At 38.9% G+C, this 25,892-nt stretch overlaps 1 protein-coding gene across 5 annotated transcripts in view; it reads left to right on the top strand.

Moving 5' to 3' along the window:
• The window catches only part of MYO9B (myosin IXB), a 135,805-nt gene that overhangs the window by 15,010 nt on the left and 94,903 nt on the right, over positions 1-25,892 (top strand). For all 5 annotated transcript variants that reach the window (XM_027845434.1, XM_027845432.1, XM_027845433.1 and 2 more), the window contains exon 2: positions 15,122-16,015. In XM_027845434.1, the coding sequence (XP_027701235.1) occupies positions 15,179-16,015 (837 nt within the window). In that variant the 5' untranslated portion in view covers positions 15,122-15,178. The remainder of the gene's footprint in view (positions 1-15,121; positions 16,016-25,892) is intronic.

The following is a 25,892-nucleotide window of genomic DNA, read 5'->3' as shown; positions in this document are numbered from 1 at the left end:
GATCTCACCAGTTTCCATGGATTCAGTTATATTAATGCAGATGATTGTCAGACCTATTTATCCAGTCCTAACCAGTCTTCTGATCTCTAGATTCTCATCACCAGTTGCCTTTTGGACATCTCAAATTGCTTATTCTATAGACATCTGAAACTCAATATATCCAAAACTGAACTCTCTCTCTATATTTTTCCCTAAACCCTCCCCCTTTCTAACTTTCCTATTACTGTCCAGGATACCAGCATCCTCCCAATCACCCAGGCTGGTCTAATGTCATAACATTTCTTGCATACACTCTCTTCTCTTCTCTGATATTGCTGCCATCCTACTGAAGACCCTCATTACCTCAGACCTGGACTGTTGCAATAAACTTCTAGTTGGTCTCCCTGCCACAAGTTTCTCCCCATGCCAGTTCATCCTCCACTCATCTGTCAAATTGATCTTCCTAAAGCACAAGTCTCCCACTCATTCAAGTGGCTCCTTATCACCTCCAGTATCAAATAGAAATTTCTCTGTTTGGCATTCACTGCCGTTCATAACCTGACAGTGATCTTTGCTCTGTTCCTCACACATGATATGCCATTTCTGAACTGGAGATTTTCATTGGCTGTCCTCCATGTCTAGGATGCTCTCCCTACTCATCTCCACTTCCTGCCTTCCTTGGCTTCCTTCAAGTCCCAACATCCTACCTTCTGCAAGAAGTCTCTCCCAATACCTCTAAATGGTAGTCTTCTGTCTGAAATTATCTCCAATTCATTCTGTATATATTTTGTTTGTACGTAGTTGTTTTGTGTTTTGTCTTTTCCATTATTAGACTGTGAATTTCTTGGGGGAGAGACCATTTTTTTGGCCTTTCTTTGTATCTCCTGCTCTTACCACAGTGTGTAGCACATACTGGGGGCTTAATAAATATTTCTTGGCTTAACTTGTCTCATTCTGCACCTCTCTGTCAGGAAGTGGATCATATACTTTTATCATTAGTCCTCTGGTTGGTTATTTCATTGATCAGAGTTATTATGTCATTCAAAATTGTTTTTCTTTTTAGGGTTATAATTCTATAAATCATCTGGTTCTGCTCATTTTACTCTGTCAGTTGATACAAGTCTTCCCAGGTTTCTCTGAATCATTTCTGAATCCCTTTCATGATTTTTTTTGGAACAGTAATATTCCATTATGCTCCTGTATTCCATTTGTTGTCACTCCCCAGTTGCTGGACAACCGCTTAATCTTCCTTGACTCCTCATTCTCACTCACCCCCCTACGTCCAGTCTGTTGCCAAATCATGTCATTTCTAGCTTCATGTCTCTCCTATGTGTCCTTTTGTCTCATCACATAGCTACCACCCTAGTTTAGCCCTTTATTGCCTTTCATTGGGACTATTGAAATAATCTGCTTATGGGTCTCCTTGCCTCAGGTCTCTCCCTACTTCAGTTCATCCCCTACTGAGCTATTAGAGTGATTTTCCTAGTTATAGGTCTGATTATGTCACTCTCCCCTTCCCACACTCAACAAATTCCAGTGGCTCCCTATTATTCAGGATCAAATATAAGGCCCTCTGTTTAGCATTTAGAATTCTTCATAATCTGGGTCAATCTTACCTTGCCAGTCATACACTTTACTCCTCTCCACACTCTACAGGTGAGCTACACTTGCTTACTTGATGTTCCTTGTAGGGAAAGGAAAGAGAATAAACTTTTATTAAGCACCTACTATGTACCAAGCACTGTGCTAAGTGCTTTACAGATATTATCTCATTTGATCCTTCCAACAACCCTGGGAAGTAAACGCTATTATTATCCCCATTTTACAGTTGCGGAAACTGAGGCAGAGAGAGGTTAAGTGACTTTCCCCAGGTCGCACAATAAATGTTTGAGGCTAGATTTGAACTCTAGTCTCCTTGACTCCAAGCTCAGCACCCCATTCACTCTGCCACCCAGCTGTCTTTTGCCTTAGGCTGTTCCCCATTCTTGAGAGCCTCCCTCCCTCTTCCTTAGTTTCCCTGGCTTCAGTCAAGTCTTGGCTACTGTGGAAGGCCTTTCTCTCTAGCTCCTCCTGCTTTCCTCTCTGAGATTAATGTCCATCTCCTCTCCCTATATCTTGTAGTACTTAGTTATTTTCATATTGTTTCCCTCTTTAGGATGTTTACTCTATGAGGGGAGGAATTGTTTTTGTCTTTTCTGTCCTGAGCTCTTAGAGTAATATAAGCACTTAATAAATACTTGTTGACTTTATGATAGAATTTTTCCCCTTGAGATTGTTTGGGCTGCAATTTTAGTGTTACTTTCTTTGGTGAATTTATCCATTTCTTTGATTTGTTCATTGACTCACAAGTTCTTTAACCATTAAATTATTTAGTCTCCATTTCTACCCACTCCAGCATTCTTGAGTTGGGGTAGCTATGTACCAATCACTGATTTCTTCTTACTCTGGTATGTCTGAACCTAGTATTGATTGGTTTCAAGACTTCTTGGATTTTCCTATGTTGAGAGATCTGCCATCTTTTAGGGCCCTATTCATTGTCTCAAGTCAGAGTGCTGCAAACTTTGGGAATCCCTGTACCATCTCAGTTCGAGGCTTGTTGACTCTCAATCCTCCCATTATCCCCACTTTTATCCACAGAGCTCTAGTAGACTCCCATGGAATTTCTTCTTGTGAGCGCTTGCGTCTTCCTGCCCCCAGCACAGATAGCACTGGATGGTCTCTTGTGGGTGTTGACAAGCCTTCACTTTATTTGTCTAGGCCCAGGGGTGGGGCACCTGGGGCCTCAATTCCACATATGGTCTTCTAGAAACTCAAGTTCGGCCCTTTGACTGAGTCCAAACTTCACAGAACAAATCCCCTTAATAAAAGGATTTGTTCTGTACAATTTGGACTCAGTCAAAGGGCTTCACTTGAGGATCTAGAAGACCACATGTGGAAAAGGATTTGTTCTGTAAAATTTGGACTCAGTCAAAGGGCCACACTTGAAGATCTAGAAGACCACATGTGGAATCGAGGCCATAGGTTTCCTACCTCTGGGTCTAGGCTCATGCTGGCTTTTGTGGTGAGATCTCTTTCCTAGAGCCCACAGGTATCTGTCTTTTTTTGGTAACTATGTGTGAGTGAAGACACTTATTTTCTCTTTGAATTTGAGAGACAATATGGTATAGTGAAGAGGGCACTAGACTTGGAATCATTAAGACCTAGGTTCATGTCCCATCTCAGATGGTTGTATGACCCAGGCCAAGCCATTGTACCTCTTTGTGCCTCAATTTCTTCATCTAAATGAGGGACTTAATAAAAGGATTTGTTCTGTAAAACTTGAACTCAGTCAAAAGGCTGCACCCAAGGATCTAGAAGTTCTCATGTGACCTTGGGGCCACATGTTCCCCACCTCTGAAGGGCTTTCTTTAAATCTTTTGCTAGAGTTGCATATATGAGAACTGGGCTTTTATGCCATTTTCTCTGCTTTGACATCTCTTAGTGTTTAAACACTTTTCAGAACCTTTTCTATTTTAAAATCTTCTCTTTTTTTTTTCTAAATTCCAAAATTTAGAATTAGTGAGAAAACAGATGGGAGCTGAAATTACTGGTCCAAATGAAATGTAAGGCAAATGTGATATCATGGCAAGGTCCTTGGAGAGGAGACCAAACGTAGCCTTGAGTCAGCCCCTTAAAAAGCTGAGTAGCGTTGGATAAGTCACCTCTGAGCTTTAGTTTCTTCATGTACATAATACTTGCCTATGTTAACTCACAGGGTGGTTGTGAGGACCCACTGACATTCATATACAAAAAGCACTTTATAACCACAAAGCATGAGTTGGTCAACAAGTATTTATTAAGTACCGCTATGTGCCAGGTGCTGTTCAAGGTCCTGCGAGTTATGAACAGATGCAGTCAATCCTGAACTTTCCTGGGTAACATTCTTAGAAAACAGTGTGAAAGTTAAAAAACAAAAACAAAAAAACTCAAATGTTGGTACATTGAATCTATGGAAAATAGGGGGTTATGTTCTTGCAACCACCAAAAACTGTAATCTTTTGTTAGAGATTGCTGAAAATACACTTTTCTGCATACAGTTCTTTATAACAAAACATTAATTCTGATAATATGCACTTTTCCTAACCCAGTAACCATGAAATAACCCATAAAATTCAGTACAGAAAATAAAATTGGTAACATGCAAAACATTTTTCTGGCTAGTAATTCCTTAGAATTCTGTGATTCTGTGCTAACATCTCAATTAAGAAAATTTATTTCAGACAATATTCAGTTTTTATAATACATGAAATCTATGGTACCATGCTTTCCCTTCTTTTTGCAGATTTAACAAATTATTGATTCATTAACAGCAAATGTGCAGCCAACAGCAACTATAGACATCGTGACATGAAATTTATCTGACGTCTTTATTTTTTCACTAAGCTGTATCATTGACTTTGCATTCTTTGACTTAGAGCCCAAAGGACTTGCACTATACATTGGGGGAATAATTGCAACATAAAACTTGAGTTTTAAAGGTAAGGAATGAAAATATGCAATAAATGCATGGGGCACTCTAGACAATGGTAAGATGAATAAGATCAGTGAAGTGCCTAGTAAGATTCCAATTGTTCCATAAACTTGCATGTATCACGCCTCTCATTTTTTCTCTCCTGCACATAGTGCAGTTGCCAACGCAAAAGGAAACACGAGGTTACCAATAAAATTATGTGAATGCTTGAAGTCAAGAAACTTAAACACATGAATAATAAGGATTGACTGTAAATGAAATTGACCTTCTGCCTAAGGTTCTTAACATTTCATAGGAAAAGGCAGTATGTACAGAGACAATATGGGTATAAAATTTGCTGGGCGTGGTGGTATATGCCTGTGATCCTGCTACCAAGGAAGCTAAGGCTGATGGATCGCTTGTGCTCAGGAGTTCTGAACTCCATTAAAGCTATAATTCCTTTGAGTGCCTGCACTAGGTCCAGCAGCAATATGCCAAGCCCCAGGAAGCACGGTACCATGAGCTGCCACAGGAAGGGCAAACTCAACTGACTCAGATTGGAAATGGAGCAGGTCAAAGCACTGAAGTAGTAGGATTGGGCCTGTTAGTATCAACTGTACTTCCAGCTGGGGACAGATAGGGAGACCAAATTCCTCTGAGTGTGTGGTGTATGTGTATGGGTGTGTGTGTGCGTGTGTGTGTGTATGCATGTGTATATAATAGGGTGTGTGTAGATATATATATACACATATATAATAAAGTGTGTGTGTAGATATATATATACATATATATAATAAAGTGTGTTTGTAGATGTATATATATAGTGTGTATGTATGTATGTATAAAATAAAGTATATATGCATACACATACAATGAATACCAAGTAATTGGGACTATTAGAACCTGAGAGAAACTGTAAAGGCCCTCACAATAGAACATAATGTTTGAACTGAACTTTGAAAGAAGCTTAAGTTTTTTCAAAGCTCATAAATGTACATTGTTGTTGCTAGAACTATGTATGGGGTTTTAAAAATCTTTAATACCAGTCCTCATTAACAGAGAGTCTTGACAGGTATCTAATATTTCATAATTACTTAAATTAAAAACTATTTTGTTATGTACTCTGCTACTATGTTTAAGAAACTTAGATAATGATTGCCTACAGGGATGGGTAAAACAAAGTCCATTCCTTCACAGAGCTTCAAGGAGGTAGAGAGCAGTGTCTGAGATGTATTTAAATGAATAATTATATGGCAGCATAAGTATGATGCAAAATTTATAGGACAACTAACACTTGTGGCCTGTGTGATTAGAATAAACTTTATAATTGATAGGACTTGATGATGGCAAGTTTTAATAGGTAGAAATAATGAAGGGATGGGGCATAAGAAAAGGCAAGATATTTTTGGAGAAGGTGTTTAATGCAATTTGACTGGAATGCAGGGTACCTATAGGGGAATAGTAAGGATTATGTTAGGCAGATAAAGTTGGGTCATATAGGCCCTTGAATACTGGCATAAGGAGTTTTTATTTTATTTTGTAGTGCCAATCCATCAGATGTTTCTGAGCAAGAAAATGATGTTATCAGAATGTTTCTTTATGAAGATTAAACTTATTAACAGTGAAAGTGTGTAAGTTAGACTATAATAGAGGAGGGAAAACCTGGAAGCAGGAGATGGCCTTCCATATTGATCTCTAGTAGTAGTCTAGGCATGAGGTCACAAGGGTCTTAACTTAAGTGGTGGCACTTGAAATGGAAAGAAAGTAGCAAAGATATTAAAATGAAAGAATCAGTAACATGGTGACTGATTAGATATAAGCTTTAGGGATTATAGTTTCAAACATAATAGAAATAAGGAGAGTGAGAAGAGAAGACATTTTTATTGAGTAGTTCAGTTGTAGATATGTTGAGTTTGAGATATAAGTAGAATATCAAAGGAGAAATGTCTGAGCAAGGCAATATTCAACTTGAGGGATAGGTGAGGGCTGAAGAGAGGTTTAAGAATTATCTTGATAGAGTTATAGTTGAAGCTATGGGAGTAGATGAGATAAGTAAAGGACAGCATGTCTTGAAAGAAGAGAAAAGGGCACCAAGGATGAAATCCTGGAGAACAGATGCATTTAGAGGTTCAAAGTATGAAGAACAATCATAGAACTAGTGGTGAGAAAGGTAGGAGGAGGACCCGCATCCTGTAGTGTCAGAAAAGTCAAAGTGGGTTAAGTGGCCAAGTCTCTAGTATCAGATTCTATGGAGGCATCAAAGGAGAATTCACTTTGAGCCCAAGGCTCCTTAGAAGCCAACAGGTCATTGGTAATCAGATTAAAGGAGTTAAGTAAGTAGTCACTGCAAGATGAAGATGTGGAGATCTAGAGTATGTTCTTCCTTTTTAAAAAATGAACTTAATGACAGTGAAGAAGTTAAAAGAAATCTTTTCAGCTGTTTGAAAGGAAGGAGAGAGAGAATGGTGTCATTCAAGGAAATAATTTTTTCTGGTTCTGGAATGTGTTTTTGTTTTTAACGTAAAGGAGTGCTCAACATCTTTTTAAGGAGAGCAAAAGAAGTCAACAAAGAGGGAAAGGTTAGCATAATTTATGGACCAAGTTCCTGAGAAGGGAGAAGGAGGTGGGATCTAGAGTAGTGGTACTACTTTAGATAACCACTTGAAAGCCTTCACAGTGCTTTCATCAGAACAGCCCTGTGAAGTAGATAATTACCCCCATTTTATATGTGAAGAAAACCAAAGCTTTAGTTAAATCACCTGCTGATCATACAGCCAGTAAATATTTGAGAGGGAATTTGAACCCAGACCTCTGACTTTGTCTCCTTTACCAGGGATTAGCCACACCTATTCTCAGAGACAGATGGCAAGGGATGTATGAGAAATAATGTAAGGTTATAAGAGAAATTTTGAGAGGGAGAGGAGAAAATTGGAGGTGGACATTTTATCTCTGATCCTCTTGATCTTAAGACATTCTAGATGAAGGGAACAGTGTATAGGACCTAGAATCAGCAATACTCAAGTTTGAATTCTGCGTCAAACAATTAGTAGTTTTGTGACTCTGGGCAAGTCATTTGACCTATCTAGGCCTCAGTTTCCTCGTTTGTAAAGTGGAGATGATAATACCTACCCATGAGGTTGTTGTGAGAATCAAAGGGAGTAATGCAGGTAGAGTACTTTTTTTTTGCAGACTCTAAAGTGCTCTGTGCATGCTAGCTAGTCATAGCACTGGTGGTGGTCAGAGGTGGAGTTCGTCATTGGAGAGTGGCAGAGGTATACAAAGAGTGAGTGAAGAGAGATGACCAAAAAGGTAGAAGGAGGATGTTCTGGAAGGTATTCGGCATTAGGCCAGGGAATTTGGACATTACCCTCCAGGCAGTGGACAGTCCATAAAGATTTTTTTCAGTCTGGAGAATGAAATAATCAAAACTGCAGGGTGGGAAATTTAACTGGCCTGCTTTATTCTCTCATTGGAATTTAAGGCGGCCCTTGAAGGAGGATGGGATAACACTGACCTCCATTGTCAGTCATGATCAGTTCAACCATAATTTGTAACAGTATGTCTATTTATTTCATATCTGTGTAGGAACTCCACAGACCAGGGCAGTTCACAGTGGTCTGTAGTTCATATAATCTTGGAGAGTTGTTGAGGCCCTCAAGGGTTAAGTGACTGTCAGAATCAAGATTTAAATCCAGGGTCTAACTCCTAAATCTAGCATACTAAGCACTGTATCAAATTCCTACTTAACTTGTGACAAACTTTGCTTAAAAAAGAAAGGAAAAGGGTCGGTAAGTCATTTATTTAGCCCTAATCTTTACTTCCTACCTGACCATGAGAAATAATAGCATAACTCCACGGCAATTGGTTCTGTACTGACAAAGAATGATTTTGTATTTGCTTGTTAGTTGTCCTTGAAACTTCCTCGAGTAAAATGTAAGCGCTCTGAGAAGAGGGACTGAGTGTCTCCTTTCTTTTCCAACTGTCTTTTATTTCTTTGTTATCTCTCCCTTACCCCTCAGGGGAATTTAGAAAAAATAATTTTCTGCTTTGGGACATTATAAATACCCAGTAAATAACTGTTAAGTAAACTTCATAATAAAATAAAATTCCTTGTCAAATGTGTATTGCTTGGGACCTGTTAAATGGGGCAGTTAAAATGAAAGCAAAAACATTTGGCCATACTGTTCTTAAAATATGTTGAAATTCAAGGTTTGGAGGGGAGAGATGCTTTATGCTGGTTTGTTGGTCATCCTGGCTATTTACCACAACCCATTTAGGTGATGTATCTAGGTGAGATGAGACTCTGGTTATTGTGCTTTGTAGTACTGTACTAAGGGGCTCCTATTTTAAGTACCTTTTTAAAGGTCAGCTGTCCCAAATGAATAAATTAGAAGGTGTCTTGGCAGGGTAGTTCAGCCCTTTGAAGCACTGGATAGATTTAGAAGTGTGATGTTGGAATAGAGCCAATGCTTTAAAGTCACTGATCAGTTGATATGAGGACTTCCTCCACTAGTTTAGATGCCAGCTGGTCCTCACTTCCTTTTATGGGATTTTTGTCTATGTCCTTCCGTAAGTCCTCTATAGAGAATCTAAAAAAACCTTGGAGGAGGCCTTCTGCATACATTTGATCAGTCTTTTGTGGGTGCCAATGGCATATTCAGGCTTTCTATGTATTATGTTTAATTTTTGCTGTAAGAATAATAGTAATGATGATAGAGTGTTTATATAGCATTTGAAGGTTTGCAGAGCTCTATACATTTGTAGTCTTAATGGATCCTCACAAGAACCCTAGGAGGGAGAGGCTATTATTATACCCATTTTGTAGGTGAGGAAACTGAGATTGAAAGAAGTTTAAGTGCTCACACAGTTCTTGTAAGTGACTGAGGCTGGATTTGAATTTGGGTCTTCCTGACTCTTAAGTGAAGTGCTCTTACCCATTGTATCATGCCATGTAGATGCCTCAAAGCTGGCCCACTTCCTTTTCAGTCATAAATGATGATGACATTTTTTTATGCCACATGTAACACGTCATCATTGGCAGTGTAACTACACTCACCAGGTAAATGGTTTTAAATTTTTATTTATTTGAGCCATCTTTTCTTTTCCATTTCCATGGCCAGCACTGAAATTTGAGTGTGGTACAGTGGGGAAAGCACTGGATTTGGAGTTAAGGGACCTGAATTCATACCCTTGCCTCCCAGTGAGTTAGCATTAAGGACCTACTATGTGCTAAGCACTGAGGATACAAAGGGAAAAAAAAATAAGTCCTTGACCTCAGGAAGCCTACAGTCTAATGAAGGAAGACAGCACATTGAAAAAGGAAACTGAGAAGGGGTGAGAAGCATGGGCTGCTCAGGGGCACCCTCCTTCAGTGGAGGTTTTGGGAAGAGCCTGGCCCATTACCCTCCAGTTGGAGGATCCTGAGGAGGTGTGAGTCCTAAGGCTGAAATGAGCTTGCAAGATAAAGAGATTTCAGGGGCATAAATATGATAATGATGGCCAGAGGAGTGTTGCTGGCAATGTCACTTAAATCCCTGCATGACTCAGGACTAGTCACTTAACCTCTGACAGCCCAGGTTTCCTTATTTCTAGCAGCTTTATTTGGGCAGCCAGGTGACATATTGGATAGAGTGCCAGACCTGGAGTCATTAAAACCTGAGTTCAAATGTGACCTCAGATACTCTCTAGCCTTGTGACCTTGGGCAAGTCACTTAATCTGTTTCCTCATCTGTAAAATGGGGATAAACAAAGCATGTACCTCCCAAGCTTGTTGTGAAGTTCAAATGAGTTCAGATTGTCTTGTGCCTAGCACTGTGCCTGAAACATAGTAAGCACTATATAAATGTCTGCTGCTATTACTACTAAACTGAGGATATAGGCCTAGGTAGCCTGTGAGGACCCTCACAGCCCTATTTCTATAGTCCTGTGATCCCACATAATTCTGCTAGTCTAGACTATTATTATATCCTCCTAGCTCTTCTTGTACACTGATACCAGAACAATCTTCTTAAAGCCTGGTTCTGATCCTGTCACTGCTCAGACACCTTCAGTGGTTCCCCATTACCTGTTGAATAAAGGCTGAATTTCTTAGCATCGCATACAAATTCTCTTGCCAAATGGCATCACCCTATCACTCCAATCTTGTCTGGTTACTCTCCTCAACAGTCAGATAATTTATCATTCTTTGAATACCTTTCACGAAACCCCTTCCATGCTTTTGCTCTTTTTGTTCTCTCAACCTTTAGTTCCTTTTCTTTACCCAGTCTTTGTTGAAATTCTCTCTTTTAGGCTGAGTTAAGTTGCCCCACCGCTCAATAAAATTTTCCAAGTTCCCCTAACGAGAAATCACCTCTTCCTTTCCTTATGTCATTTTCTTTTTCTTTCTTTCTTTCCTTTTTTTTTTTCTTTTGAGGCAATTGGGGTTAAGTAACTTGCCCGGGGTCACACAGCTAGTGTATGTCAAGTGTCTGAGGCCAAATTTGATCTCAGATCCTCCTTACTCCAGGGCTGGCACTCTATCCACTGTGTCACCTCACTGCCCCTCCTTTCATTATTTTCTACCTCTCCTCAGGCACTTTCATTCCTTCTTGCGTTACAGCTATTTGTGTCCATGTCTTAACTCACCTGCCAAACTTTGTATTCCCCCTTACTCTCTCCCCACACACAGAATCTGACATGGTGCCTTATGTCGGCCTTTCTTTATTACTTACTTGGAGAGTTCTGTCAGGAACTCAATTCTATTGAAGCAAGTACTTGGAAGGGCAGAAGAGACACAGGGTTAAATAACGTCTATAACCTCTTTTAATTTGCATAGCTGAATTTAGGTGATTTTCTCAGAAATGGCACTTAGTATTGATAAACACTGTGCCAGTCTTTGGAGTTGGAATATAGATAGTCTTGTAAACCAAAGTATAAGAAACAGAAGGAATTAGATTTCATCAAGTTTAGTTTAGCCCAAGGCTATACAGAATCTCTAGGCAGGTCTCTGCATCCAATATCATATTAACAGGAAATCTCTGTAAAATGAGGCTTTTAAGCTATGTCAACCAAATGATCATTGAAGTTCCTAATGGTGACCCTGAGGTATTGCAGCATTCTAAAGTGCCTTCTGAGTCATTAGATTTAGATATATTTAGTGTTGTTTTAATGCATTTTATCCTCTTAGTTCTTTGTAAAACTTATCATCTGTGTTATATATCTTAACTGTATTAACCAACATATTTTGCTGCCAGTTGTGTCTTTCCCACAGGTGGCATATAATAGTGTATTGCAGTGTGACTGTTAAAACAGTACTAATGGAATGTGAATTAAGGGTATGGTGGAAAGACTACAAGGCCTGGACACCTAAAGTTTAAATTCCAGGTCTTAAATTTGTTAGCTTTGGACTGTAAGCAAATCATAACCTCTCCAAGCCTCAATTTTGTCATCTGTAGAGTGCAAATAATACTACTTGCTATGCCTGTCAATAAATGCCTGTCTTATTGTAGATTAAGTGGGTTTTTTTAAATACTTTTTAACATTTAATCTCTAGGGGCTTTATGAAACGTGAGGGTTTTTTTTTATTATAGCATATTCTGAATTTGTTTTATGAATGTTCAGTGCAGGGAGATCTATATATATGTAGTCCTAGAGAGTTGTCTGAGGCACTGAAAGACTTAAGCAATTTGCCCAGAACATGGGAGTGGGGGTGGGGTGCAAGAGGGGTGTGTGTGTGTGTGTGTGTGAGTGTGAGAGAGAGAGAGAGAGAGAGAGAGCTGCAGCTGATCGTCTATCTACTATCCCAGCCTGTTTCTCATTTATTAAGCTTTAGGAAAAAGTTTTGGTGGGTTTTTATTTTTAAGAAAACATGTATTTTCTGTCAGTGTTTCCTTTTTTTTTTTTTTTTTTTTTAATTATTGTGGATACCTTGATACTTTCATGTATCAGTAGTCTCATTGGGGATACACTTTCCATCAGGGTGATTCACAACCCTTCCATGTCTTCTCATCCTATGTTGTTCTCACCTGTATCTTCATATTTATCCTTCATAGGATATCCACCACCAAGCATGCCAGAGGCCTTCATCGGAGACTTTTAAGATCTCTAAGTTACCAGTGTAGCCCTTGGGCTATGTATATGTTGTGTTTCATTCTTACTGTGCGCTTGATCCACCTTCTTTTCCAGTTACACACGTCCTTAATTATATCTTTCCCTCTTGAAAGTACCATCACCACTGGCAGTATACACCTACATACACCTACCATGCATTTTTCCATTGCCTTTTGAGTTACCTGTCATTTTGATTTTTCTGAGATCATGTTGTTTAATGACTTGTAACTATATAGCATCACTGGAAGAATTACCCTGCTACATAAAATAATGGCTTATATTTTTATAGTGCTTTACAGTTCACTGGCACTATTTAGAAAATAGTTTTCTGTTCCCTGAGTCAGTCAACAAATATTTAATTAATGTATGTATGATGATGATAATAATAACTACCATTTATATAGTGCTTTAAGGTTTACAAAATGCTTTATAAATATTATTTTATTGTCACAACAACCCTAGGAGGTAGATGCTATTATTATACCCATTTTATAGAGGAGGAGACTGAGGCTGAGTTGAGTTTTTTGCCCAGGCCACAGTTGCTAAATATCTGAAGCTGTATTTGAACTCAGGTCTAACTGACTCCAGGTCCAGTGCTCTATCCAGTGCCCTGCCTAGTTCTCTCTGTGCTTACCATGTGCCAGGCACTGTGCTAAGTGGTAGAGATACAATTCAAAGCAAAAAATAGTCCTTCCTCTCAAGGAGCTCATAGTCTAATTGGAGAGACTATATGCAAACAACTATGTTTAAACAAGGTATATGTAGGATAAATTGGAGATAATCTCAGGGGAAAACACTAAGACTAAGGAGGACTAGAAAATGCTTTTTGCAGAAGGTGGGATTTAGTTGAGAGCAGAAGGAGGCAAGGAGGTAGAGATGAGGAGGGAGTGTTCCAGACATGGATGAAAATGCCTGGAGATGGAGTGTCTTGTGCAAGGAGCACAAGGAGTGTCATTGGACCCTTGAGTATGCGGAGGGGAAAGTGGAAGGCTATGGGAATGATAAGAAGGAGCTAAGTTATGCAGTTTTAAAAGCCAAATAGAGAACTTTTGTTTGATCCTAGAGCTTATAGAAAGCCACCAGAGTTTATTGAATAGTGGGGAGAGTTGCATGCTCAGACTTACACGTTGGGAATACTTTAGTAGCCATGTAGAAGAGACCAGAATGTAAGAGGAGATAGTAATGGAAGACATCTGAGTGATGGGCAAGAAGAGAAGGAGCTATTGGTGAATGGCTTCAGTTTTTTCAGTGAAGTATGGGCAAGGTTCTCACCCAAAAGGGTAAGGGTAATCAAAGGTTTGGAAAGGTCATTGTGGTGAGTGGGATAAGGAGATGTAAAAAGATTGCCTTGCCGCAGTGAGGACCCAGTTGAGATAACTTAATAAATTTGTGGTGAATTTAGCATGGTTTCTTGATTTACCCTAGCTTCGTTCAGTATGGGAACCAGGAGCAAAAGGAAGCAGACAGGAGGAGTTATCCAAGTTATCCAAGGCTGAGGCTTTGCAGGGCAAAGTCACCAATATGATAAGGGGAAAAGAGACTAGTGTGGAGTTGAACTGGCTTATCAAGGGGTCAGGATGGGGCAGGGAGAAGAACGTAGCCAGTGCATGGGGTGGATCCCTGGGGAAACTGGAAAGTGGAGAGATTTTAGGGCCCTTTGAGGTCAAAAAGCAGGGCTGGAGTCTTAAGGTAGAGAGAATGGTGGAATCACTAAGCATCAGAGAATTTCAGAGTTGAGAAACGTGAAGGTAGCTGAGAATGGTGAAGAGTTTGACCGTGCCTGAAGCGAGGAATATGTCCCAGGAAACGAGCGTTGAGCCAGGAAGTGAGAGTGCTTAGTGGAGCGTGCTGCCGTTCTCTGGCGTCAGGACACAGATTGGGAAGGGGGGAGGGGAGGTGGGGGTGGGGAGTTGGTAGATACTGTCCACCAGAATTGGGGTGGGGTGGTAAATATGGATTGAATGCAGATGGTGAGTGATGGTGCAAGAAGAGGAACCTAGAAATGGCAGTGGGGAGCAATAAATGTTCCAGCCCAGTGGGCTTGGTGGGGTGGGAGGTGGTTCTGCAAAGGGTGACTAGAGAAGCTGTGTCATGAGGAAGGAGTCAGGTCTCAGTGAGTGCCACAGGATGAAGTGGGAAAGGAAAACTTGTAAAGTGAAAGCAGTTTTGATTTGTGTAAGGAGAACATTCTCTCCACTTCACAGGTGAGGAAACTAAAGCATGGAGAGGCAGGACCAGGATTTGCATCCTAGACTCAGGACTTGAGGCATAGTTTGCTTCCCCATTTGTCTCTTTATGAATGATGGTTCAGATTTAAGTCTGCATGCTGAATGTGCTATGTCATTAATTGAGGATGCTGTGGTGAATTTAGCCTTGTAGAAACCGGGACTGTTCCTTGAGAGATTTCTTGTCTTTGGTCTTATGCCCAGTGCTTTGTTTTTTAAAATAGTTTGTAGTGAACTCAGGTTGTTAATTTTAGCAATTTGGGGGGTTAATAAGTCTAAACTTGCTGTGCTATGTATACGTCCTGCTCTTTTTAAGTTGTAACTTTTGAAATCTTTTTAGGTACACAACACTGCACACCGAGCCAGGGAGGCATGCCGAAGTCTGACTTTGGGCAGGATGAGTTTAAAAGATGCTGGCAGTGCTGTTTGCCAGGAGAAGGCAGCTTATCATCTTCATATTTACCCTCGGCTGACTACAGAAAGTGAGGCGTTCTGCAGAGTAACGGCCACTAAAGATACCACCACTTCAGATGTCATCAAGGACGTAATAGCAAACTTGAACTTAGATGTCACCAAGTGTTACGTTCTTGTGGAAGTAAAAGAAACGGGAGGTGAAGAATGGGTACTAGATGCAAACGATTCACCTGTGCACCGAGTATTACTCTGGCCTCGGAGGGCACAAGATGAGCATCCTCAAAAGGATGGCTATTATTTTCTTTTGCAAGAGAGAAACACAGATGGGACCATAAAATATGTTCACATGCAGCTGATCTCTAAAGCAAAGGAAGCTCGAAGTTTGGTTGAAAGGGGCTTTCTTCCTTGGCAACAGGAAGACTTTGATGATCTTTGTAATCTTCCTAATTTAACAGAGGCAAATCTTTTGAAGAATTTGAAGCATCGTTTTTTACAACAGAAAATATATACTTATGCAGGAAGTATCCTTGTTGCAGTTAACCCCTTCAAATTCCTACCCATTTACAACCCTAAGTATGTCAAAATGTATGAGAATCAGCAGCTTGGGAAGCTGGAGCCTCATATCTTTGCTATTGCAGATGTGGCCTACTATACTATGCTCAAGAAACATATCAACCAATGCATAGTTATTTCAGGTGAAAGTGGGTCTGGGAAGACACAAAGTACAAACTTTTTAATTCACTGTCTGACTGCCTTAAGTCAGAAAGGGTACGCGAGTGGAGTGGAAAGGACGATTCTGGGTGCTGGCCCTGTATTAGAGGTACATTTTTTTTTCCTTTTAATCTTGTGATTTTTCTGTATGTCTTATAATTTAGATTGCAAACTTTCATGCCTTTTGGGCTTTCAGAGTTATGACACATTTGTAATTCTTATTTAAAAAAAAGAGACTCAGGGCAGCGAGGTGGCGCAGTGGATAGAGCACCAGCCCTGAAGTCAGGAGGACCTGAGTTCAAATGCAGCCTCAGACCAAACATTTGACACTTACTAGCTGTGTGACCCTGGGCAAGTCACTTAACCCCAATTTCCTTAAAAAAAGAGAGAGACTAGCACTTTCTGGAAATAACAGAAACAGTTAATTTAAGCACCTTTGTTTGTGTACAGCACTGGCTAATCCTTAGGGCAGCTAGGCGGTTTGGAGTCAGGAAGACTTGAGTTCAGATCCAGACTCAGACACTTATTAGCTGTATGACCCTGGGCAAGTCACTTCACCATATTTGCCTCAGTTTCTTATCTATCAAATGAGCTGGAGAAGGAAATGAAAAACCACTGCAGTATCTTTGCCAAGAAAACTCCAAATGGGGTCACAAAGAATCGGGTGTGACTGAGCAACAACAATGATCCTTAGAGTTTCTCTTTTTTTCTTTTTCTACACAACCAGTGTAAGTGTTAATCTATGCCATTTCCTAGTGAGGATTTCCTATATACTGCATATTTGAGATACACAATTTAAATGGGCTCTTTATGATAAATTAATAATCTTTCCCAGGTAAAGCAACCATTCAGCACTAAAAAATTATTTCATCTTGGAGGTGCACGGTATGCACAGAGGGAGATAGAATGTGGAGTAATTAACTATTAAATTTAAGTAGTATAGAGAGCTCATGACTATTTCAAATACAGATTTTCACAGCCTACATAGCTTTGTCTAGAAGAGTCTAGCTATCATCAGTCTTTGGACAAGTTTTTAGAAACTCAGTTATAGCATTGCTTCTGTGGTATAAAATGTATAAGGTACAACATTTTATGACTTTTTAAAAAAAAATATATCTATACTTATGTGTCCAAATGAGTATTGTCGGCATCAAAGTAGTCATCTTGAAGACTACAGACTATAGACAGTGATGTTGCCATTGCTCAAAACTTTACTTGTTTCCTCTTTTGGAATTGCTTTTAGAGCCTGTGTTACAGTCTTTTCAATGTCTTTGGTGGTTAAAAAAAAAAAAACCAACTTCATCTTTGGGGACAGGTTTGATTTTTGGAAGCAGCTTTCCAAGTAACTGGTAAATAATTTGGGTTATTTGGATTGTGCTACTTTTACTCTCCCATTAGGCATAATGATAACGTGCACTTTCTTGTTTGCTTTATAAACAGTCTTAGAAGGCACTTCCAAACATGTTTTGAGTTAGGGCATCATTGTTGAAATAAGTGGATAGCCTCCTGAGATGCCTGCTTTGAAGGACATCGCTCATCTGCATGCGTCAGCTTATTTAGGGGGGAAGAAAAGTTTCATTATTTTAAAACCCTGCTGTGTAATCCCACCAAAGCCATTGAGTATTTATTGCCTTTCAGTAATAGGCCTAAAAAATGTTAATTTGTAACTTGGCAACAAAATAGTCATAAATTTGGAGCAAATTTGATGATTTGTTTAAAGGATTCCCTTGAGGACTGAAAAGATATGTAAAACAAAGGTTTTTGGTTTTGGTTTGTTTTGTTTTTAAATTTGTTTTCTGCTCCTTGAAAGGAGAAGTTGACTTGTTTTGAGGTTTGCTTGATGCTGGATCTCACAGAGCTTGTTGCAGTTTAACTGTACAATTTTCAACAAAAAACAGGAAGGGGTCACTGTGGAAAGCTTGGTTCAATCAGCTGATCATGCCAGGTTTGAGCAAGTTAACTGTTTACTGTCGCTGGGCGCTAAGCAGGGATACAGAGACACAGGACAATGAAATTATTGATTCCATATTGTGCCATATGGGAAATAAGAAACTAATACAATTTATATTTCAGCAATCTGTTTTTTAGAGTATATAGTACAAACAAAAACGGTTTGTTCAAAACATTGCTGTAATTAATATTTTAATTAGTTTCATGATGAGTGTTTAGACAGCAGATAACAGTTTATAATTTTCTGTGCTGTGTGTGTATTTTTGGAAATGTTAACCTTCACAAACACAATTTAATAGATGTTAATTTTTTACTATGAGAAATTACGGTCAACCCTAGTGACTAGATATGAAACTGTCTACAGCCTTATTTATAATGGGGATTATTAACCTTTTTTTGTATTGTGGACCCTTGTGACAGTCTGGTGAAACCCCTGCACCCCTTCTCAGAGTAATATCTTTAAATGAATAAAATAAAATCTATAGTCTTACAAAGGACACCAATTATATTAAAATACAGTTGTCAAAATATTTTTTAGAAAAGTTTATGGCTCGCAGGTTAAGAACTTCTGCTCCATATTTAGCTAGCTTTTCTCCTGCCTCTGTCTCCCTCTTTAAAATTAAAAAATGTTAACTGTGTTCAATTCAGCAAACATTTTTCAAGCTTCTTTTATGCACAATGCCCTCTGCTAGGTGCTGAGAATAAAGAAATAAACATGATATAGGTGGGATGCAGAATGTACAGAAATAAGTATAAATGAAGGTAAATTGTAATAGGGACAAAGAATAATTCCACTGAGATTGCTGTTAAGACTATCTGAATGAGAAGATGCTTCCCACACTCCTTGGTAGAATGTGCTATCAACATTGCATATAACTTTAGACTTTTTCCAATGTATTGATTTTTTTCTGTTTGCTGATTTTTTTCTCTCTTCCTCTTTTTCTTTAAAAAAACATTTTTTAATATGGGATCGCTCTCTGTAAGGGGACAGGAAATTAAAATTGGGGAAAATTTAGGTAGTGTAAAAAATAAAAGATAATAAAATATATTTTTTTAAAATAACCTACTCAAAAGAAAAATTTGAGGAGAGATCTTATTTCAGATGGAGAAAAATCAGGATAGGTTATATAACCTTTATAAAGGGGGTGGTACCTGAGCTAAACCTTTGAGGAAAGAGAATTTCAACAAGTAGAGATGTGAAGGGAGATGTGTGTGTGTGAAGGAACAGCCAGTGGTGTAGTTTGACCAGAACATGAAGTGGGAAGTACAGTGAAGAAATAAAACTGGAAAAGTAAGTCAGGACTAGATTCTGGCCTTGAGTGCCAGGATAAGATATTTGAAGGAACTATTAAAGATTTTTTTTTTTTTGAGTAAGGGAGTGACATGGCCAGAATCATACATAATTTGGCATCTGTATTTAGGATGGATTAGGAAGAGAAGAGACTGGTATTAGGAAGACCACTTAGAAGTGTATTAGAATAGGAGAGATAATGGGAACCTGAAATAAATTAGTGGCAAAGGGACTAGAAAGGGGGGGGAGTGGACTGGTGAAAGATGTTATGGAGATAGAATTGACCGCATTTACTGAATGATTGAATGTCAAGATTGAATGAAGGGGTAAGAGTCAAAGACGATGATGAGATTTTAAGACAAGGTGACTAGAAGGATAGGGATGACATCAACAGAAACTAAGAAGTTTGGATGTAGGCCAGCTTTGTGGAGGGGAAGATCTCAAGTTCAGCTTTCGCCATATTGAGTTTGAGTTGTTGATCAGATATCCTGATGGAGATACCTAACAAGTAGAAGAAACGCAGGAGTAGAACTATGCTAGGCACCTGGGGATACAAATACAAAGCCATGATGGACTCCGTGGGAGATACTGTGGAGCTTCCAAGGAGAAACATCCAAGTCAAAGAAGAGGTGATAAGGAAATGGAGGTGCTAAAAGTTGATGGTATTGTCTGAATTCACTATCTTTCCCCCATGGGAACACACGTCTCCCCCAACCTGTGTCATCCATGCCTTCTCACTCTGTTTCCCCTTCTGCATCCAGTTTATTGCCAAACCTGTCAATTTTACCTCTACTACATCCCTCCATTTCTCTCCCTTCTCTCCTCTAATACTTCCACCACCTTGGTGCAGGCCTATTGAGTCTGCCTGACTCAAATCTCTCCTTACTCCAGTCTGTGTTCCATTTAGCTGCCAAAGTGATTTTCCTAAAACACAGGTCTAACCTATTCACCCCCCTATTCAATAAACTCCAGTGTCTCCTTATTGCCTCCAGGATCAAGTACAAAATCCTCTCTTTGGCTTTCAGAGTCTTTCATAGTCTAGGTAGGGCCTTCTGCCACATCTAGCCTTTCCAGTCTTCTTACACCTTACTCCTCACTACCCTACCACTCATGTACTCTTCAGTCCAATGGCACTGGCCTTGCTCTTCCTCAAACTCCCTTCTGTTCTCTGTCTACTGGGTTCCTTGGCTTCTTTCAAGACCTAACTAAAATCTCATCTTCTTTAGGAAACCTTTCCCTACCCCCTCTTAATTCTAGTGCCCTCCCTCTTAATTTTTTCCTATTTATCCTGTATATAGCTTGATTTTACATATTTCTTTGCTCCTTCTCATCCCCCATTAAGTTGTATGCTTCTTGAGGGAAAGGACTGTCTTGTTTTGTTTTATTTTCATTTTATTTTCAGTTCCAAATTCTCTCCCTCTGCCCATTAAAAAGGCAAGAAATACAAAACCCATTACAAATATGAAATAATGCAAAACAAATTTCCACATTAATCATGTTCCAGAAAAAAAAGTAGAAAACTGTACCTTTTTTTTTTTCATTTGTCCTCAGTTACATTCCTTTGGTTTTGTCTTCTGTACAAGTGTTTAAAAAAATCTAAACTGATCAGTTTAATCCCTGTGTATCAGCGTTGGTGGTTTTAGACCGTTCTCTTTCTCTTTTTTTTTCACTGGAATAATTTCTTTTCCTTTTCTTAATTTAATTCACAAAGGTTCTTCTATACCTTTTGAGTTAACTTCTCTTATAGACTCTCTTATAGACCATAGAATCATGTCTGTCCTTTTTCTGAAATATTGAACATCTGTTCTCTCTACATCTAGAGTACACATCAGCTGTATGTGTGTGCCTGTCATTCCTTTTCTTACCTTTCATAAACTCTTAAGGTGGTATGATCACTTCTTCCTAAGATTCCTGTCTTTTCTACTTATGCTACCTATTTCTCTTTATGGGTCAGAATCAAGATCAGAACATTAGTTTCCCTCATTGCTTCCTCTGTCATCTCCTGAAGAATGAAATTAACATTAAGGCAAATCTAGAATTTCTCTGCTGCTCAGCTAAATTCAACAAGAGACATTCAGTAGAGTCTCCCATCACTACTATATTCTGTCAGCTCCATCATCCACTCATGAACTCTTCATTCATTTCTTTCTTCTGGCCAGTCATTCTGTAATTTATTTCCATTTCTCTTTCTCTCCCCTTTAATTTCATTCAGATAGTTTCTACCTTATTTCTCTCAGTGCATTTTCACAGATAGGCACATCTTCTTGATAGTGGTACTCTTAACATTTTTTAAAAATCTGTTCCTTTTTATTAAATGTACTCATCCATTATTTTACTCAAGTCATAACATAAAATCTCATTAAACTTCACTGATAGCTTTAAGATTGCATTTGCTTCCTTGCAATAAGAACTCTGATTACAATACAGAAAACATGTTAAGTGCTTCCTGTGTGGGGCATACTGCTCGGTGCTAAAGGAGATAAAGAATTTATTTAAGACACATTCTTCTGCTCTTGATGAGATTAGGGTGATAAGACATCAACAAAGATAGCAATAGTGCACAATATTACATAAATGCATTGGAGAGTTATGAAATAAAGTGATGTATGAGGAAGAAAAGTACATAAAAGTTGAAACAGCCTATGAGTGAGTTGGGCTTTAAAGAATGGTAAGAATGGGTGGGGCAGCTAGGTGGCACAGTAGATAGAGAACCAGCCCTGGAGTCAAGAGAACCCGAGTTCAAATCCGGCCTCAGACACATAACGCTCACTAGCTGTGTGACTCCAGTCAAGTCACTTAACCCCAATTGCCACACACACACACACACACACACACACACACAAGAATGGTAAGAATAAGTGGGAATTCAGCAGACAGAGGGAAGGTAGTCAGGTATATGGAACAACTTGTATGAAAGTAACTGGAGTATAGAGTGAATGGGAAACAAGGCTGAGAAAAGAAAATGGCATGGAAAAGAGACATTTGAACCTTACTAGCTAGGTAATAATAGGAAGATATTGAAAAAAATTTAGCAGATGAGTCCCATGACCAAATTTATGTGTAAGAATTTATTCTGGAGGTGATCCAAAAATAGGGTGATGGACATGAGAATAGAAGATGGGACAGATTGAGAAGATGTTTTGGGGATAAAATTGATAGGACCTTGTAACTGTTTGGATATGAAAGGGTAAAAGGAAGCAATAACCCTGAAGGGAAGCAATAACCCTGAAGTTATAGACATAGGGGACTATGTGAATCATGGTGTTACAGATAGAAATAGTGAAGTCAGAAGGAGGAGCAGGTTTAGGAGGAAGAATGAAGAACTTGGTTTTGGACTTGTTGAGTCTGAATAGATGGTGGGATATCCAAGTAGAAATGTGAGTCGAGACCTCAGGAAGGAAGTCAGGGTTGTAGATTTGGATTTGGGAGCATTTACATAACAAGTGTTAATTGATACCTTATTAGTGATTTTTATAGGGCAGGTTAGTGGTGAAGTGGATAGAATGCTAGGAGTCAGAAAGACTGATCTTCATGAGTTCAGATCTGACCTTACAAATTTACTAGCTGTGTGAGCTTAGGCAAGTCACTTAACCCCGTTTGTCTTGATTTCTCATCTGTAAAATGAGCTGGAGTAGGAAATGACAAATTACTCCAGTATACAACAGTGATTTTATCACCTATACATTTGTGTTGTGTTATGTTGAGGTTATAAAGTATTAATGCTTCTATCCTCTCAGTTGTCTCTTATGAAGTACTATGAACATCCATAGATACTAGTCTTCTTTTCTATGCCATATATGATATTTATTATACTAATTAGCTTAGTAGTAGGTGTGTGGTATTCTCTCTTCATTTTCACCTCTTGTTTTTAAAAGCTTTTCTGAAAAAATACATTGCTTTCTAGCCCTTATTTACATGCATTCTATCCCTGACCTAGAGTTCATTATTCTTCTCTCTTAAATATTTGTCTGGAAAGCAATATCATTCTCTAACTCTTGGAAGGACTAGGTCCACTGTGTTCAGGACTGTGAAGTCAGAGGCAAGAAATTAAAGACTTTAGGAACATAGCTGGTTAAGAATTTGGAATCTGAGACTTAACCCTTCTCAGCAATGCAAGGATCTAAGACATCTCCAAAGGTCTCATGATGGAAAATGCTATCCACATCCAAAGAAAGAACTATGGCGTTTGAATGCAGAGTGAAGCATTCTATTTGCTATTTTTTTTTCTTCTGCTTTGCTTTTTCTCATTTTCTCCTATTGGTTCTAATTCTTCTTTACAACATCACTAATGTGAAGATATGTTTAATAGAAATGTATATGTATAGCCTATATCAGATTGTGAGCCGTCTTGAGGGAGGGAGGGAGAGGGAGAAAAATTTAAAACTCAAAAGCTTATGGAAGTGATTGTTGATAAATCAAAATAAATTAATTTAAAATAAAAACAAAAAAGGAATTTGGAATCTGAAAATGGAATTTGGATTTCTGGACTGCAGTTCAAGATATAAAAATAACAGACTCTTGATAAGGAGCAGGGCTAATAAGACTATTTATACTTAGAGTCTTGTAAGTCAAATCAAAAAGGCTTTTAAAATGAAGAGGAAAAGAGAGCAGGAGAAAAAAGCTTACTTTTATTTATAAAATCAGGTACCATATAGAAGCACTACAGTATAGGAAGATTAGTAGTTAACAGCCCAGTAATTCACAGAAGACAAAATCCAAGAAAGAAATCATCAATAAAATCCATGGCATCAGATGTCTACATGTAAATGGCACAAAATATGGGTAGCAAGCAAGGTGAACTAGAAATTCCAATACAAGGAAACAAATTCGATCTGGCCTTTATAAAACCCTGAGATTTAACAGGACCCATATTTGAATAGGGGCATCAGGGTGGTATAGTGGATAGAGTACTGGGCCTGGAGTCAGGAGGACCTGAGTTCAAATACATCCTCAGACACTGGGCGAGTCACTTAACTCTGTTTGCTTCAGTTTCGTCATCTGTCAAATGAGTTGGAGAAGGAAATGGCAAACCACTCCAGTATCTTTGCCAAGAAAACCCCAAATGGGGTCACGAGGAGTGGGACACAACTGAAACAGACTGAACAATAAAATATGATTGAAAGAGGGCTTTTTTTTTAATTCAAGAAGAATAAGCATAAAAGGGGAGAGTCGAGAGTCACATTGTAAAGAATATATATGAACGAGAAGAAATCTAGAAACTAGAGTAAGGGTAGCATGATGGAGAGCATTTTGGTGAAAAACCAATAAAGGCAGAAACAGAAGCAATATTGTTACTTGATTATACTATATAACACCTGGACAGAAGGAAGAAATCGATTAGGAGTACAGGAAACGTCACAAGCCTGGCATGGAAACAAGATACAGTGATTGGGAACTGTAGCTACGCAGACATGATCGACTTCTCTCTACCCAGAGTAGAGGAGTTCGTAAGTTCTTGGCTTGCCTTAGGACAATTTCATCTTTCAAAAGGTAGAAGAAGCCATGAGGAAAACTTCTGGCCTGCACCTGATTCTTACCAGCTTAGCTTCTTTGGGAACCAATTTGTCTGATTGTCCAGTGGAAAAATTATTGAATGGCCAAAGCAAAAGAGTTAATGGCTTGATAACAACTTAAAAGGAGGTCTTTTGTTGGAGTGTTCTAAGAATATGTGCTTGACTCTACTCTCGTCTCCAATTTTATCAGTGACTGAGATAAAAAAGGTCTGTAGATAAGATGCTTTTAAAACTTGCAGACAATACAAAACTGGGAGGTGGCAGCTTCAAAAATATCTCAGATGGTTTGAAACATTGGGCTGATCTAATGATAAAATGAAATTTAATGGGGATAAATAAAAGTCTTATCCTTAAGTTAAAAAAAATCAGTTTTACAAGTGTGAGATGTATAGTATAGTGTAGCTGAGCCATGATTTGTCTTAATGAGATCTGTGGGTTTTTGTGAACTACCAGTTGGATATAGGGCAACAAATATAAATGGCAGCCCTAAAAATGTGCTTTTAAGCTGCATTAAGAGAGGCATTGTGTTCAGGAGTAGAGAGCTAAATGTGCCCTAGTCAGACTATAGTCACGGTGTTATATTCAGTTTTGGGTGCCAAAATGGATGTTAGGTTAAATCCATCTAGATGTCAAATAGAGCTCTATGGATGTTAAATCCATGTAGAGGACATCCAAGGAAGAGTAACCAGGATAGTGGTAGGCCTTGAGATTGTGCTGTATAAAAGGAAGTGGAGCTATTTAGCTTGGAGAAGTAAAGACTTGGGGGGCGGGGTGCATTGCAGCTGTCTTCAGGTATTTGAAGGGCTGTCCCAGTTCTACTTGACACCAAAGGACAGAACTGGCAGAAACTGGTGGGAGTTACAGAGAGAAAAGTTTAAGTTTGATGTAAGAAAAGGCACTAACATGTAGAGCTATCCAAAATTGGAATGGATTGCCTCAGGGATGTAGTAAGAAGCCCTCCGAGGTCTTCACGGGTTCTCATTGCAGAGATGGGAAAGGCTAGATGTACACTTTTCTGAAATGGTAGAGGAGGTTCTTGTTCAGTTACAGTTTTTTTTCTAACTTTGGGTTTCTATGACCTCAATTCAAATCTCAACCAAGAGACTGAAGTCTTGCTTCTCCCTCTTTAGCTGGGGCCAACTCAGTGACATCCTTCAGAGAGAGGCAAGGGGAAATCAGGTTTTAACCTCCTGCATTTGAGAGATGCCATGTTGTAGTCCTGGACCTACTCT

Source organism: Vombatus ursinus, unplaced genomic scaffold (genome assembly GCF_900497805.2).
Source record: "Vombatus ursinus unplaced genomic scaffold, bare-nosed wombat genome assembly UNPS02014961.1, whole genome shotgun sequence".
NCBI classification, from domain to species: Eukaryota; Metazoa; Chordata; class Mammalia; order Diprotodontia; family Vombatidae; genus Vombatus; species Vombatus ursinus.
Note: the sequence above shows the minus strand (reverse complement) of the source record. Positions and strands in the feature narration are given on the sequence as shown.